This window comes from Dermatophagoides farinae, chromosome 1, assembly GCF_024713945.1.
Source record: "Dermatophagoides farinae isolate YC_2012a chromosome 1, ASM2471394v1, whole genome shotgun sequence".
In the NCBI taxonomy this organism is placed as follows: Eukaryota; Metazoa; Arthropoda; class Arachnida; order Sarcoptiformes; family Pyroglyphidae; genus Dermatophagoides; species Dermatophagoides farinae.
In genome coordinates this window covers 108107-125491 of record NC_134677.1, presented here as the reverse complement: position 1 = coordinate 125491, position 17385 = coordinate 108107, and the positions used below count along the sequence as shown (strand labels likewise).

Sequence of the window (17385 nt, the reverse complement as noted above, 5' to 3'; positions counted from 1 at the left end):
TGATTGATTGATAGCAAATGAGATTGGTGATAATATTCTGATTTACACTGTTTCCTTTTCCAACATCAAGTAAATATAATAATAAAATTTTCCTATATACACCCTGGATATTTGAATGAATCGAAATTGATAATTGTTCGAATTTTATTTAAGTAGATTTTCATCTGTTTTTGTTTTTGTTTTTTTTTTTTTGGGGCACCAATCGATTTGTTTATCTGCAAATAAAGTAAAATTTTTTTTCTATTTCGAAAGAACATTTTTGATGATGATGATGATGATGAAAGCTGCTTGTAATTTTCATTTAATTTTCAATGGAATATCTCCATAACCATATTTCATTTTATTTTCTTCATATAGATTTGTCAATTCTTTCATATATTTTTCATGTAATTCATCCACTTGCGAATCGGTAGGATATGGTGTTTGTTCCACATTTATTGGTCTGCCAACTAAAATCAATGAATGAACGAATCACATTACAATCATTGATCATTATCGATCATCATCATACTTACCAACTGTAAACACCTCTTTACGAAATGGTAACATACCGAATGAATATTGAAAAATGCCACGACCTATAGATGATAATCAATGATAATCATTGGGTTAACAAATCGAGCATTAAGCATACCAAAAAATAATGGAGGAGTAAATGTTAATAATTTGTACAATTTTTCCTGTATTTTTCGAACAATTGTCATCTCTTCATGATGCATTGTTTGATAAAGTTCATTTTCACCGAACGATATGACCGGCACTAATGATGCTCTATTGTTTGCGGCAAAAGAAATTAGTAGAGTCAAGAATTTATTCAGAATTTCGATCATTACTGCATTACCCATTTTCTAGAGCTACTTTCGCATAACCTTTACGTTTTTTCAATGTCAATATCATTGTATTTGGTATGGTATCAAGCACTTCACGTGCACCACCTATAATTAGACCTACAGCATTTCCGGTTCCTTTTTTCTTACTTTAAATCAATAAATCAAAATTGATTGTGAATTTAAATAAAAAATGAATGACTTGCCTGAGAATAAATTCCAAACTTTCTTTCGATGCTGAACAAGCACCAATTGCCAACAACACTTCCCGTTGTAATGGAATTTTAAATTGCAAATTAAGCGTAACCAAATGTGGTGTAATGCCTGGAAATAATTGGGAAAAATTTGTTCCTTCCGACCAAAAATTGACAACATGAGAAAAACACAGAATTCCATGTGGATGTATTCCGAATATATAATTCTTATCCATCGGTAAATCAGCTGTTTTGATCAATCTAACTGGGAAATATTCAGCAAACAAACGCCACGTTGGTAAACGACGAAACCAATTCCATCTTCTTCCACCTTTGAAATTTATCAATTCATCAAATCAAATCCATTGTTTGAATTTTTTTTTACATACCGCGTACACAAGTTTCTTGGTCGAAAATCCACCAACACAGATAGAATAATGATATATAGTAGTATCGTGTGAATAGTAAATACAACAATAACATTGATACAACAGTCACAATAATAAGAAAATTTGTAAATAACAATACAATCGAGGTTTGTAATCGCCGTCTTAGTGGAATAAAAAGTGGTGCAAATTTAATACCTAGTACCATGGTTTTTTCTGGCTTTTTGTTTGAATTCTTTATTCAAACAAACAGAATCAAAAGAAAATATTCGATTCGAGAATTCTTATTTGGTGACTAAAGTAGAAATTTTTTTCAGTCCTTTTTTATTCGTAAACAAACACAAATGTTACAAGGAATTAATGTTGTTGATGGCAATCATTAATTTTCGACGATAATCAAATTGTCTAAAATAACGACGACAACAACAACAACATCAATGATGATGATCATGATAAATGACTGAACATTTTAAGATTGTTGTTGCTCTTCAACCAAAAAAGACAGTTTAATTTGTCACTTTTATCATATCGATTGATTGATAAAATGTACCAGGTTTCCTGAAAAAAAAGCGATAAAAAATATCCTTCTAATATGTACACCACTCGGATTCGAATGAATCGAAATTGATTTTTTGAATTTACTATATGAACGCCATCTATTGACAATGGAAATATTGATTCGAATATTTTTAAAACGGCCAAATTGACGGTTCTCCATTATCGCACACACACATTTTCTCACTGTGTGTCTATTTGGTCAGAGGGAGAGAGAGAGAGAGAGGGAGAGAGGCAACAATTGTGTTAACACCATCCATTCAGCAATTTTCATCATCATTAATTTTTCAATCGTTTGTTGAAAACTTCTAATGTTCAAAAAAAGAAAAAAAGAAAAATTATTAAGCAAAAAAAAAAAAACTTGTACATGGTGAGCACAACATCATCATATACACCACAAAAAACCAGTGTTTTTTTCACTTGTTCATCATGATCAACGAAAAGAAGCAGCAGTATCAATAACAACTATAACAACTGCAACAACAACAAAAACAAAGTTTTATATCCCCTTTTTGTCTAAATGAAATGTTCGGTTATTATTTTGTTCACATTAAAATTCCGAGATTTCTTTTTCATTTCTTTCGTAATCCAAAACAAAAACGAAACTACGACTACGACCTAAAACCTTGTGTTGTTATGATAATGATCATAGTACGTTTTTTGTTATTGTTACATGTGTATGTGTGTAAATTCTTTTTTCATTTTTAAATTCGTTATATTATGGATATGGATGATCCGAGTGTATATGTTTCAAGTTGTCTGGTATTTTTTTATATATAGTTGTAGTTAGCATGATGTGATGATTGTTTCATTTTCTCATAATATCGCCTGTTGCTTCTATAATATTCTCATTCTATTCTATATTCTGTAAAATTAATTGTGTGTGTGTATGCGTTTTTTTTGTATATATGTTAATCATGGTCATGATCATGATGATGATGAATCAAGTGAATTTAATTCATTTTTTCATTAAATCCATGGTTGTTTGGCTGTAGTAGTGTGTAGACAAATAATAGTTGGTTTTAACACATATCATCATCAAATCATCTTCTATCTATATGTGGTGTGTTTATTTGTAAAATATAAATATAAATGTAAATATATAAAATGTAAATGGGCACACACACACACACACTTCGATTTCCATTTACTACTCTGTTTTCGATTATTGTTTACTAATAATTTTCATGTTTTTTAATTTATTCAATAATTGATACAGGAAGAATGATATTGATTGATTAATTGATTTGATCGATCAATCCAGTCATTGATTGATTCAAAATTATCAACAAACCGAAAGTATTTGTTTGGTGGTGTACAAAATCTATATATTTTTTACAATCATTCTTTTCTCACTCTGATCATCATCATCACCCATCGTTCATTCATTCATTTTTTTATTGCTCAATTTGTGTGTTGTGTTATCGTAAAATTTTCTTCTTCAATCATTTAATCATCATCAATCGTAAATAATAATGTCATCATCATCATCATCGTCAACAACAACGATAAAACAATCGACACATGTCCATCATTTGGTCATTATAGACAAAGATCTCTATGAAAATGGTCATTTTATTCAATCAATTAAAAAGGTATGTGTGTGAATTTTGTTGTCTATTGCATTAATACAAAATTTGTCAAATTAAAGAATTTCGATTTCAATATCGAACTTCAAACTGATATTATATCATCATCATCATCATCATCCACTGATTTGATCGACAATAATAATGATACGAAAAATGATAATCAACATGATGTTATTATTATTGAAGATAACGTCAATAATAATACAACAGAATCTTCGTTATCATCATCATCATCATCATTGAATAATGGAAAAAATATTCTTTACATAAGTAATTCATTTGAAGGGCCATTATTTCAGCATTTAATATCACAACGTAAACCAATCATTAGTGATATCGTTGTGGAATATTGTATAGAAAATCGAATGGTAAGTATTTACACGCATGTCAAACGAAAATTCAATTTTTTTTTCATTCACTAGAGTCTTCCATTGCCTAAAAATCCATTATACAATTATCTAATGAAAGATTTTGTAATATGTTTTTCGGTTCATGATAAACGTAAAATGGTATGTTTTTGATTTGTTTTTGTTTTGTTAATTAACATGAATTGTGAATCGTTTTTTAGCGCAAAACGAATGATTATCTAAATTTGATACGTTATATGAGTGGACAAAGTCGCAAAGATATGAAAAGTGGTCGATCATTTGAACGTACACATTTGATTGAATCGAAAACCGATTCAGATAATTATAATGTAAATGATTTTTGGTGAATTGAATTTTTATTTTAATCTTTTTCATCATTGAATTTATTTAGCTTGCTGTAATTTATAATTTACCAATTCTTTGTAAAGAATGGATTGATCATGTATGGGAACATCGACGTGAAATTCATTTCAATCCAAACGATGAAAATATTTTGGCCAAATATCGATTGAAACCATTAACAGATCTGCGTATTGCTTTGTATAATTTTTTGCCAAAAGAAATTGCTGAAAAAACCAAATCAATCATTGAATATGGTGGATACTCGATTTCATTTTGTGAATCCAACAACACCACACATTTGGTAATTAAAGATCAGTCTGAAGTGGATTGTCAAGAGATTATGGACAAATACTCGAATCTTCCAAAATTTATCGTTTCAGAATTGGTAAGTGATCCAAATTGAGCCATTTTTTGGATTCATAATTTTCAAATTCGAATTTACTCAGTGGTTAGAAAAATCGCTACAAACAAATTATCGCCAACCTGAAGAGGAATTTTTATTAAATCTTCCATTAATTGAAAATAAATGCAACTCTAGTCCAATGATGGCACATCATGATTGTTCCTTGAAAAATTCAATTTTATCAAGTCCAAATTTTGATAAATCATTTGACGAATCTTTTATCGGTGAGTATGGTTACAATCATCAATTTTTCTTGTCCTTTTATTTTTTTCTTCATTCAATTTTTAGCTGCTGATAAAAATGATCTCAAAAAACAAGCCATTACTCAAGAATTATATCAAACTGAATTTAATTATGTCACAATCTTGAAGGATATTTTAAAGGTTTGCATTCAATGTCGATTGGGAAATATGAAAAATCAGTTGTTCTCTCTGCAAATAGATTTTTAGTGACCCGCTGAAAAATCATCGATTTCCCGGTGAACTACCAAATGAAATTGAATTGAAAACAATTTTTGGTGGTCTACCGCCAATCATTGATGTACATGAGAAAATATTGAACGAATTAGAACCGGTAGTGAAAAATTGGAAAGCTGAAAATGAAATCGGGAAAATTTTCCAAAAGCACGTGAGTGTTTTCTATCCTTTTTAATTAATGTCTGATTTTCATTCAATTTGTTTGGTTGTTCATTTTTTTTTGTTTTAGAAACAAGATTTCCTTACTGTCTATCCACAATATGTAAATTTTTATGAAAAAACCAAAGAAATGATTGAACAATGTGTTAAGAAATATCCACGATTTAAATCTTTTCTAAAGGTAAATTAACCATAATCTATGAAAAGAAAAAAATCTAATTCATATAAAAATCAACAGGCTAGTCAAGAATCACATGAATGTCGTAAACAAACGTTTCAAGAATTATTAATCAATCCTATACAAAGATTGCCTCGTATTGAATTATATTTACGAAGTAAGTTTTTTTCGGGCTGAGTCATTAGATTTTCCATTGTGTAATTCATTTCATTTTTTTCCGTAGCATTATTAAATAGCACTGATCAACTTCATCCTGATCATAAACTTTTGAATGATGCCTTAGAAACAATTATCTCTGTTAACAAGTAAGTATTGATGACGATGATCTTTCATTGCAATTTAATTGATCTTGAAAACGAAACGAAAGAGTAATCAATTTAGGAAAGAAAAAAATTGAAGGACAAATGGAACTATTTGAACTAATGAATGATATTGAAGATTGTCCAGCCACACTATTATCGGCTAATCGACATTTTATTGCTAAATGTGATGTTAAATTATTACTGGAAAAGGATGGCATTGATGATTATGAACAACAGCATATCAGAAAATTGGAAAACAATGTTTTCACTCTGTTATTATTTACTGATTGCATTTTGGTAAGTTTTGTTGTTGATGTTTCGTTATCTGTGAATAACCTTTGTTTTTTTTGTAATTCGAATGATTGTGGTGAAGTTATGTAAAAAAAGAATCGTAACACGAACCACATCGTTGAAAGATCGTGCCAATATACCGATGAGTGCATCGAAAAAATCGAAAAAAACTTATCGTTTTATTGAAACAATCGAATTATCAGCATTAAAATGTATCATCAACGAATTTGAAGAAGCAGGTAAGTGTGGTGCTTTGAATTTTTTTTTTTTTGTTTTGAATATACTAATATTAATATGAATTCTAATCATCATTATTACAGATTTGGATCCCGTTTATTTGGATGCATTTGCATTGTTTGTCAGCTATGAATCACGTTATTTTCATACATATCCATTCATTGTTAAAGATGTTGCAATGAAAAAGGATAAATTTATTGAAGAACTTGTTAATGCTTATGAACAATCAGTAAAACAATCATTATCTGATGATAATGATAATAATGATGATATTGTTGTTGTTGATGAAGATATTCAGGTAAAATATAGAAAAAAACAATCAACAATTTTTAATTGATTAATTAATTTCATTTGATTCAGTTTCTGAAGAAAGGAAATATTCATGCCATTGATTTTGATTATCTAATACTATTAGCACGTTCATTAAATAAATCCAAATATGTATTCAAACGAACCAAAGAACGACTGAATCGGAAATTATCACTACGTCGTGGTACATCGAATTTGCTATCAGCATCATTAGATAATATATCATCATCCACGTTGGTATCACCGTCATCATCACGTTTATCTAGAGTTTTTAATTTTAATTTTTTCACTCCAAAAGTAAATGATGCCGTTTAATTATTATTCAATTTGTGTCTATGTGTGCGTGGTTTAGTTTTTTTTCAAAAATTGTAATTTTTTTTTCTTTTTTCTCTTTCCAACATTCATTCATTATATTCATAGGAATTGAATCATGCTGCAGCAGACAATTTTAGCTTGCCATCAACACCGATTCCAAGGAAAAAATATTATAAAGGAGCCGCTACTGATCTTTATAGGCCAAAAAAAATTGATTAGATTCATTTTTTCAACGATCCTTCACTGAATATTAATACTCGAACTATGTGTGACTATATATATTTTACCAATTCTATATCTCTATCTCTATATATTCATCATTCTTTCATACAAATGGATCTAATTGAATAATGGTTATCTCCATAATTATAATGCTGTCGTGTTTTGGTCTCTTGGAAAATGAATCAAAAAATCGAATTAATCGTCGCTTTATTCAAACAAACACATTTATTGAAAATAAATCTCTTAATGAAAATGACGTGACCAAAGAAAAGCAAAATTTTCTGTGAATATTGATTTAGAAACAAAAACAAAAAAGAATTGAATTGAAAATAATCACCGATTAATTTAAATACAAAAAAAACAAGAGAAAACACTTGATGATACGGACCCCAAATTTCCATGTTCAGCCACCATTAACCAAACACTGAAATTATTTATTATAACAATAATGGTATGCGAAAGAGAAAATAAATTTACATGAAACGCAAATACTGTGTGTGATTTGCATCTGTCTCAATCATCATCATCATCGACGCCTACATGGAACATGAAGATTTGATTTTTTTTCTCTGTTTTTGTCCTGAAATTCATACGAATAAATTGATTGTTTATAGTTTATAGTCGAATGGAAAAGGGATTTCTTTATAAAGAAAAAAAGAAATTCAAGAAAACTATTCGAATGCGCCACACACACACACACATCTTTTTTTTCTTTTGCAAACAATCGATGGAGATGGTGGAAAAAAGAAATGTTTCAATCGAATCGAATCGAATTCGATTCAATCATCATCATTCACACTATTGTTGTTGTTGTTGTTAATCACTTTGTTTGTATGATTTGGGATTAAAAGATTCTTATTCTCATTCTTGATATATGATGGGGATGGTGATGATTGTTCATCACATGAATCTCTTAAGAATCACAAGGAATAATTCTTTAGGATTTTTTTTATTTTTCATTGAAAATAAAGACGTGTGTGTGTTATTATTGCATACCATAGTCATGATGATGATCATCAAAATGAAATAAAAATGTAAAAAGTAATAAATATTAAAAATAATTCATTCAAACTAAACAACAACAATTAAATTGAATTGAATTCAATTCAAAAATGAAACCGATCAAAACATTTCATTCACAAATGTTTTTTGTTTGTTTGTTTGTAACTGGATTTCGAACGCCTACAATCATCATGATGATGGTGATGAAAAGAAACAAATCACGAGTGGACCAAATGGGCATGAAAAAAAAATCCAGGCCAAATTATCAAGAATTTTGAAAATCGAAATCTACATAATAAGATTTTTTTTTCTTTTTTGAATACATAATTCCATATTTAATAGCAGTAATAGTAGTAGTAGTAGTAATAATAATAGTAGCAACGGTAGTAATAATCGTGGACCAATAATAAATGTTGTGACAATTTTTTTTAATATTCATATAAACACACATGAATCACATGAAAACACAATTCTGTCATTTTTTTTGTATTGTTGCTTGTTTCTGTCCACCATTGGCCATATAAGGATTACGTTGAAAAATCCTGATCTCATTTTCTCACTCTTTTTCGGGTTCATCAATTCCAACATTTCAGAATTCCAAATTCGATTCATGTTCGTCTGTTGTTTGTCATACATGTTTTTTTCTATTATGTTTTTCTCCCTCTCTCTTTCTCAACTCCTCTGTGGTTTAACCCGGTTTTTTTTCACAATATTTCGCAATATTAATGGTGGATGATGATGATCATGATGGTTTTTTTCCATTTTCATTTTCACATTTTTTTAGTTTAGTTTATTTGATTGTATATGGCCCACATATATTTTCTATATATTAACCAAATAGAACAACAACAATATATACAGATTCTGATTCGAAATTCATTTTGTTTGTGTGTATTCAGAAATTCATGACGAATATTCCGGACGTAGTAGTGGTGATGGCGCCAACACTATATATAATACAGAATAATTTTATGGTCAAACATTCATGTTCCATACCTCTACTTACGTTCTCTATTTTTCATCGGTGAAATGAATAGAGGAAAAAAACCAATGAAACATTTCTTCATCATCATAGAGAGAGAGAGAGATGAGAGATCATCATCATCGAATATTTACGATTCCATCACACACGCACACACACTAAAATACACAGATAGGCAAATTTTAATGTAAATTACGAGAGAAAGAAAAAAATAGTCCATCTACACACACATACAATCAGATTCTTCTTTTTCATTCCATTACATTTGAGCATATGCTATGTACCACCATCATCATCATCATCGTCACACACACACGCACATTGATCAAACGGGGCAAAACAACAACAAATCTCATAAGTGTGTTGTTTATTTCCATAAATACCGACAGACAGACACATAATAACCGAACCAATGAACAACAACAAAAATTGAAATCAAAAGCTAATTGTTTTTTTCTTTCATTTGAAGATTTTTTCTCTCACTCACTCTACGACTTCAATTTTTTTTTCCACCACATAAGAATGAAAATGTGAATGTATCATTCGAAATAAAACAACAAAAATTTAGTGCCGAAAAATTTCTGAGCTTTAATAATTTTCCTGTGTGTGTGTGTGTATTCAAAAACGAAGACAAAAAAAGTTGCTACCATATACCACTTTTTGGATTGATTTTTTTCACTATGTGATTCACTTCACATGTTTTTTTGTTTGTATGTGTGTGAGTGTGTATATACATGCAATTTAAATCGGCTAGTGGTTTTTCTAATTTTCATAAAAAAATATCAAAGTTTTTAGTAAATGTTTTTTTTAATTTCTCTCTTCAATCTTCTTTCCATAAAACATTTAATTATTCATAAAAAAAATTGTCAACATTGCCTGTTATATCTATCATTTTGAATAAAAAATTAATTTTTAAATCCAATTTATTCAATAACGAAAATTCATCAATCAATCAATCAATCAAATTGAACAATAAAAACACTATTATCGTCAGTGATGGTTAAAATAGAAATTAAACAACAAAAAAATATTCAATCGAATCATCATCATTATTATTGTGGCACATCCAAAACAATACTAATCGGTAAATATTTATTCAAAGTACTCTTTACACATGATGATGATGATGACGTATGGCAACATAAAAATTGTCCATTGTTAAAAAAGGATTACTACACAACAAAAACGAGATAAAAAAGCAAACAATCTCGCAAAGCTTTTAGTATAATTTGAGAATCGAGAATGAAATCATCATTCATTCAGGTCATTTTGAAATTCATTTCATTCGGTGGTTGATATATATCATCACATTTAGTCGAATGAAATGATTATAGATGAATTCTCTTGATAATTTCCTTTGCCTCTACCTTTAGCAGTAAGGTAACTTTTTCTTTTCATTTTTTAACATTCTGAATAGGATTATATTTTTTTCATATTAAAAATTTATTATCTTTGTTTGTCATGCACACACCGTAATCGGTCGTTGATTTCAGAGGTTTTCGTTTTTTCTCATGAATTATAACAGTGAAGCTGACATTTTCATTTTCATTTTCACATTATTTAATATATTAATTCCAGGTGTGGCGATGAATGTGGAAATTGTTGGCTCTAAATTTCAATTTTTTTCTACCGATGATCATTGAATCTAACAACCAACCAAATCATTCGACAAATACAAAATCAAAAAGGTTGATCGAAATCAACGATGATAAAAAGAATATCATTATCATCGCTACGTTCAAGTACAAAAGATTCAACAAAAATTGTTAAATATACAACATGTAGTAGCAATAAAATGGTTGATGATGATCTTGATGAAGTGGCTGTCATCAGTAGTAATGCTGCACCTGAAAATGTTCGTTATGGGGATGGACATTATCACCATCATCATTATCATTTAGCCACGGCAAACGGACCACGGGTTGTGCCCGGAATTATAACTGCAGGGGTTGATCGCACCAAACTATTGACATCATCATCATTACAAAGCGCCAATGTTATTATCAGGTAAAATGAAGACAAAACAAATCAAATGTTACCATGACATTGATTGACATTATTTGGTTTTTCATTTCTATAGAAAGCCTTCGAATATTGTCACAAATGATAATAATGACACAAATAATGATGATGATCATGATTTTAAAGATCGCTGTCCATCACAACAGTCATTAATAGCTGTTAGTTGTGGTCAACGACAACAACAGGATAAACAATCGATATTATCGACGACAACAACAACAAACGCAACATTAATAAATGGAAAAAATTCTCAAGGCAAAAAACGTTCAATCCATCAAATGACAACAGGGTTAATCAATAATGCTAGAAATGATCTGGAAATTTCGAAAAAAACACGTGAATTACGAAGAAAAGAGATAAAGAAAGAATTTGAAAAATGGGAAAATGTAACCGGATCTATGCATCATAAATCAGGCTGTAATTGGTCATTTGTGTTTGATCCATCTGGTCGTCTTTGTTATTATTGGTCATTGATCGTGAGCATTGCATTTCTTTATAATTTTTGGTCAATCATTTATCGTTGTGCATTTCAAGAGATTAATGAAAAAACCGTTGCATCATGGTTTGCACTGGATTATTTTTCCGATTTCATCTATATATTGGATATTGCTGTCAATTTTCGAACCGGATATCTAGAAGAAGGTGTTTTACAAACCGACAGTGTTAAATTACGGCAACATTACATGAATTGTACAATATTCTATATCGATTGTCTTTGTTTATTGCCATTGGATATTCTTTATTTATCCATTGGCTTCAAATCTATTCTTCGTTGTTTTCGTTTGATAAAAATTTATCGTTTTTGGGCATTTTTGGATCGTACTGAACGTCATACGAATTATCCGAATATATTTCGCACATTATCCTTACTGCATTATATATTGGCCATATTCCATTGGAATGCATGTCTCAGCCATATAATACACATTAAAGACGGTTTTGGCTCTAGAGATTGGTTTACTAGATCCAAAAATAAAGACTGTGAAGGCGTTACTTGTGATTATCTTCAGTAAGTGCAGAGGATTATTTTTATTATTTAATCACTTTTTTCATTTTTTTCTTTCTTTCAGCGCCATGTATTGGTCAGTATTGGCTTTGACCACAATCGGTAAGTTTTACCATAATCGTTGTCATTTGAATTTGAATAATTTTTCTTGTCTTTTTTTGCGGTGAAAATATATCGTCAATAGGTGATTTACCAACTCCACGAACTAAAAGTGAATATGTGTTCCTAATCATGCAACTTGTTTTTGGTCTTTTTCTATTTGCAAGTATGTTTTGTTGTTGCATTTCTGGAATATATCGAACAATTGACATGTTTCCTTTTTATTTGATTAGCCGTACTTGGTCACGTAGCAAACATTGTGACAAATGTTAGTGCGGCACGTAAAGAATTCCAAGGTAAGCACTGATTGATGATAATCGATTTACAATTATTGATTGATTGATTGATTTATTAATAGCAAAATTGGATGCCGTCAAAACATATATGCGTATGCGAAGAGTACCTGATCATATACAAACAAAAGTGATACGTTGGTTCGATTATCTATGGATGACGCAAAAATCTTCGGATGAAGAGCGTTCAGTTGGATGTCTTCCAGGTAAAAAAATGAAATGAAATGAAATGTTTTCTCATTTCTCTGTCTAATCTAATGTCTAATGTTTATATTAATTTTATTGGATAAATAAATCATCATCAACAACAACAACGAAAAAATTAGACAAACTTAAAGCTGAAATTGCCATCCATGTACATTTAGATACATTAAAAAGAGTGGAAATCTTCCAGAATACTGAAGCCGGATTCCTTTGTGAGCTAGTATTACGTCTGCGACCAGTATTGTTTAGTCCTGGTGATTATATTTGTCGCAAAGGTGAAGTAGGTAAAGAGATGTACATCGTTAATCGCGGAAGGTAAGTATTTTGTTTGTTTGTTTTTTCTTATTCTGGTTTATTATATTTTTTTTTTGCATTTTGTCAAATAGATTACAGGTTGTTACCGATAATGGAAAAACAGTGTTGGCAACATTACGTGCCGGAAGTTATTTTGGTGAGATTAGTATACTAAACATGGGTACAGCTGGTAACCGTCGAACAGCATCCGTCCGTTCTGTGGGCTATTCTGATTTATTTTGTTTGAATAAACAAGTATGTGTTATGTGGCTTGGTTTGTGGATTGGCTTTTTTCATTATTTCTTCATAAACAATATTTTCTAGGATATGTGGGATGTACTAAAAGATTATCCAGCAGCTAGAGTTAGACTTGAGGCAATTGCCGTGAAACGGTTGGAAAAATATCGTAAAGAACCGTTGAAGAAAAGTAATTTGTTTCTCTACTTGTTTCTTGCCTCAAAATACTAATTTGATTTTTTCCAACAGTTGCAATGGGACGAAGTAAAAGTACACCTGGTCTAGTCGAATCGAAAGGAAAAATACCCGTTGGCAATATGAATGTCTTACAAATGAAAGAAAATCAATCGGCATCGACAGCCACTTTATTAAAGGCTGATGATGATGATGATATTGAAGATGGCGAAGAAAAAATCAATAGCGACAAAGATAAACAACAACAAGATGAATATTGTAATACAGTAGATGAATCCACAAGCAGTATGGATACAATGAAACAATCTTCATCAAAAGAAGATAGTCATCCTGATGGTGGAACATTGATAGCACAACAACAACAACAACTAAGCTGTTGTGATATAATCTTGACAAATAAATCACAACAACAGCAGCATACACCAACGATAGCACATCAACAGCATCAAACATTTGCATCGCCATCATTAATATTAGCGGCAACAAATAATAATCATCATCAGCCACAACAACAACAAACGCAACAACAGCAAACATTGATCTATTCATCACATTTATTAAGCCCGAATATAGCATTTATGAATTTTGATAATAGATCACAACAACAACAACAACAGCAGCATTCACCATCACCAATACAATCGAATAATAATACTCTTTATCCATCATCATCATCTCCATTACAATTGCCTCATACACATCAATTTCTTCAAGCTCAGCATCTGCATCCACATCATTTGCATCATCAATTTACACCATCATCATCATCATATTGTACAATAAGTCCTGCAGCATCGACAAATCAACTTCCAATTTTTTCCAATTCGGCTACTCCAATCTTGGTTCAACAACAACAACAACAAACACCATCATCAATCAATAATAACAATAGCAACAATAATTTATGTGGATCAGATGACACCAATTCCTATAATAATATACAGATTGAATTTCCAACACAAGATGCATTGTTATCTGAAATCAAACGATTACGTGAACGTTTATTAACATTAGAAACAGAAAATGCATCTATGTCAATGAAATTGAATCAACAACAATGGCAAGTGGAAAATAGGTAAATGTCAGCAAAAAATCCTTTTGATTCATACTAATAAATTGTTCTTGTTTTTAGATTGGCCGAAATTGAACATCAAATTAGTTCGGCAGCAAGCGCCAACTCTTGTTCTGCTCAATTAGGCTTTATCAGTTCGAATAATAGTTCGAATGCAAGTGTCGAGGATAATGAACGTAATAAAGAATCGATCATTTGATATATTTGTCTAATCTATAGATTACAATCAGAATCTGATCCATCATTGCAATATTGGACAAGGATTATTTTTTTCAAATACACCATTGCAGCTACATTCCTTCTTTCTGGTCATTTTTTGTTTTCGTTGTTTGTTCATTCTTTGAATTTTTACAACAACAACAAAAAAATAATAAATATTCTATTATTTGATATACAGACGGTATCTTATTAGTTTAATGAATTGAGATTGAAACGAATTTGTCATGTAATTTATCACTTGATTTGACAACTATAACTATAAAACCATCATCATCATCATCATATGTTTATTTTTTTAATTGGAAAATATGAGAACGTTCATAGGGTATATAATGATGAACATTTGCAAAAACATAAAATAATCGATGATTGATTTGTTTTGGTTTTTATCACATATTACAGTCAATTTGAGATCCTGGCCTTGAAACGGATGCATACAATTTTATTGTTAGTATCTCCTTCCATCAGATTAATCTGTATGGTTACAGGAATGGACGGATAAATCGTTTTTATCGGCAATGCTAGATTAAATTGGTTCGTGTGACCAGCAATTAGTGGACATTTTAAGCCATAATTACCACATGCTTCACTGATTAATGATAAAATGAAATTTTATAATTTTAAATTAATTCATCATCATAACGGAAACTTACTCTGGCTCAATGACGAACGGAACCTGAACACGGGCTATTTCGCCAAAAATTTTCACTTTTACCGAATCGGTTGCTTGATCTTGATGCATCAAGACAAAAAATAAATGAAAATGAAAATGAAAACAAAAAAATTCTCAAACTCACCTGAAATAAATGTTAGATTCATTGCAACATCAACACCTTTTTTCAATCGACAATAGGAATCGTTATTTTTGCACCCAGTAACATTAATCGATTCAATATGGCCAATATTTGATGGACAATTTTTGAATAAATTTTTCGAATCAATTCCAGATAGCAATGATGCAACGATAAACAATACGAATGAACAATTTGATATTTGCATTTTGGATTGATTGATTTATATTCAAAAAAGTGGGATTTTCGGAAAATACCCACGTCAGCGTAAAACAAAAACAAAAAGATTAATTTACGTTTGAAATTGCAATCTGTGATAGTCATGAAGTCATGAAATTATGAAAATGAATGAAAATTGTGTCGACATGAGAAAAGTGTTTGATTTTTATATGTTTTTTTGTTTCGTTGTACTCATCAACATCACTTTGGTTATTTGTTGACAATTAATAAATTAATACTATCGATTATTGGATGAATGAATCAAATACCATCGTGACATTAATCTCTATCAACCGTGGTAATTTGATTTTTTTTTTCATTAATTTAATGTTCAAAACAAAATGCAATAACTTTCATGCAAATTGATCATGAATGTAGTTGAGATGGCATATTTTTTCAGTTAAAAAATAGTGATTAATCTATTAGTAGAAAGATGGCGCCACGGCATTTTTATTTGTGATTTTTTTCGCTCCAATTTCAACATTCACAAACTATCATTGTATGAATTGGGTTACAGTTTAAGCTCCTCCTTTGTGTATCTTTTTCCAATATTATTATTCTTTGCTCTTCACGTTATTGTTATTTTTTTGAAAAATTGATTATTGATTAGAAAGTTATAAGATTTTACGAATGATGAATTCGACAACAACAACAACAACAATGGCAAATGATTCAAAAATTACATCGTTTTCAAATAAGTTACTTCAAATGATAAACGATGATGAGATTATGAAACGAAAATTAATGGTCGATGGTGATGGTATTGGTGATGACCGAAAAATCTCTAATTTAATCAAACAATTCATATTATGGTGCTACAATGATAATGAATCCGAATTGGAAAGTGAATTGTCTGCCGAACGTTTATTGAATGTAATTGATCAGTCAGAATTGGCTATGGCTAAATCGGTTCAAACAATAAAAATGATTACACATGAACTTGATAATTATGAAAATACTTATAAAAATATTGAAAAAGCCATTGCAGATGCACGTGCAAAATTATCTACATGTAAAGCTGAATTAGCTCATGCTAAACAGATTCGCCGTTATAAACTTGATTATGATGCCATTGCCAATATAATTGAACAACATCCTAGTACGCAGGAAACACAAATCAAATTGAATGTATTGGAAAATGAAATACAAACATTGCAAAAGATTAATAATCAAATTGAATCAAAATTGGAGAAAAGACGTCGCCAGTTTCAGTTACTGTTATCGGCATCACATCAGCTGCAAAGTGTTTTGGATGAAGAAAACACCGCAACAACTACTACGGATCATCAAACCTCATCATGTTTGGTTGATAATAATAATGATCTAATGACTATTCCACCACGTACACTGGATAATGACAATAATCTGGAATCATCATCATCATCGACAAAGGAAGCTTCACCAATTTCTATGGAAACGAATTGATATTCTTATTCTTATATATAGCAACTATTTATCTTTCTTTCTTTATTTCGATTTTTTCCTGTTTAAAAGTTTTTTCCCAAATTCACTTGATTTGATTTTCAAAAATCTATATCATTCACTTGTGTTCTATTTCAATTAAATGAATTTAACAAAAAAAAAAAAAAAAAAT

The 17385-nt window shown here is 30.1% G+C and overlaps 5 protein-coding genes across 9 annotated transcripts; 3 read left to right on the top strand and 2 right to left on the bottom strand.

The window, feature by feature from the left end:
- Positions 1-108: 108 nt before the first annotated feature.
- On the bottom strand, positions 109-1758 carry LOC124493081 (2-acylglycerol O-acyltransferase 2-A). 2 transcript variants are annotated; one of them, XM_075730889.1, is made up of 6 exons: positions 1411-1758; positions 1030-1352; positions 842-972; positions 635-771; positions 516-578; positions 109-449 (listed from the first exon to the last, which is right to left on the bottom strand). In XM_075730889.1, the coding sequence occupies exons 1-6, from the start codon at positions 1613-1615 to the stop codon at positions 298-300; spliced, it is 1011 nt and encodes a 336-aa protein (XP_075587004.1). In that variant the 5' UTR covers positions 1616-1758; the 3' UTR covers positions 109-297. The 2 variants fall into 2 exon arrangements, with proteins under 2 accessions (XP_075587004.1, XP_046912096.1); XM_047056140.2 differs by having other exon boundaries at positions 842-976; positions 1034-1352.
- A 373-nt stretch (positions 1759-2131) lies between these two features.
- On the top strand, positions 2132-8232 carry LOC124491576 (protein ECT2). 4 transcript variants are annotated; one of them, XM_047054247.2, is made up of 17 exons: positions 2132-2613; positions 3182-3557; positions 3614-3922; positions 3977-4063; positions 4123-4251; positions 4314-4649; positions 4711-4891; positions 4956-5050; positions 5109-5294; positions 5373-5483; positions 5541-5637; positions 5704-5785; positions 5848-6079; positions 6156-6312; positions 6394-6608; positions 6671-6916; positions 7040-8232. In XM_047054247.2, exons 2-17 carry the CDS (start codon positions 3438-3440, stop codon positions 7151-7153), a joined length of 2697 nt encoding a protein of 898 aa, XP_046910203.2. In that variant the 5' UTR covers positions 2132-2613; positions 3182-3437; the 3' UTR covers positions 7154-8232. The 4 variants fall into 4 exon arrangements, with proteins under 4 accessions (XP_046910203.2, XP_075586947.1, XP_075586954.1 ...); XM_075730832.1 differs by having other exon boundaries at positions 2157-3056; XM_075730839.1 differs by having other exon boundaries at positions 2414-2639.
- A 372-nt stretch (positions 8233-8604) lies between these two features.
- Positions 8605-14954, top strand: LOC124492233 (uncharacterized). The gene is made up of 12 exons (XM_047055072.2): positions 8605-10224; positions 10719-11147; positions 11221-12171; positions 12233-12270; positions 12353-12433; positions 12501-12563; positions 12626-12766; positions 12887-13079; positions 13151-13313; positions 13383-13485; positions 13545-14565; positions 14623-14954. The coding sequence occupies exons 2-12, from the start codon at positions 10846-10848 to the stop codon at positions 14759-14761; spliced, it is 3195 nt and encodes a 1064-aa protein (XP_046911028.2). The 5' UTR covers positions 8605-10224; positions 10719-10845; the 3' UTR covers positions 14762-14954.
- Positions 14955-15051: 97 nt separating this feature from the next.
- LOC124492243 (NPC intracellular cholesterol transporter 2 homolog a) lies at positions 15052-15975 on the bottom strand. The gene is made up of 3 exons (XM_047055082.2): positions 15579-15975; positions 15435-15513; positions 15052-15370 (listed from the first exon to the last, which is right to left on the bottom strand). Exons 1-3 carry the CDS (start codon positions 15778-15780, stop codon positions 15184-15186), a joined length of 468 nt encoding a protein of 155 aa, XP_046911038.1. The 5' UTR covers positions 15781-15975; the 3' UTR covers positions 15052-15183.
- Positions 15976-16292: 317 nt separating this feature from the next.
- Positions 16293-17384, top strand: thoc7 (THO complex subunit 7). Its single transcript, XM_047055075.2, has one exon. It carries the CDS (start codon positions 16422-16424, stop codon positions 17214-17216), a length of 795 nt encoding a protein of 264 aa, XP_046911031.1. The 5' UTR covers positions 16293-16421; the 3' UTR covers positions 17217-17384.
- Position 17385: the final 1 nt, after the last annotated feature.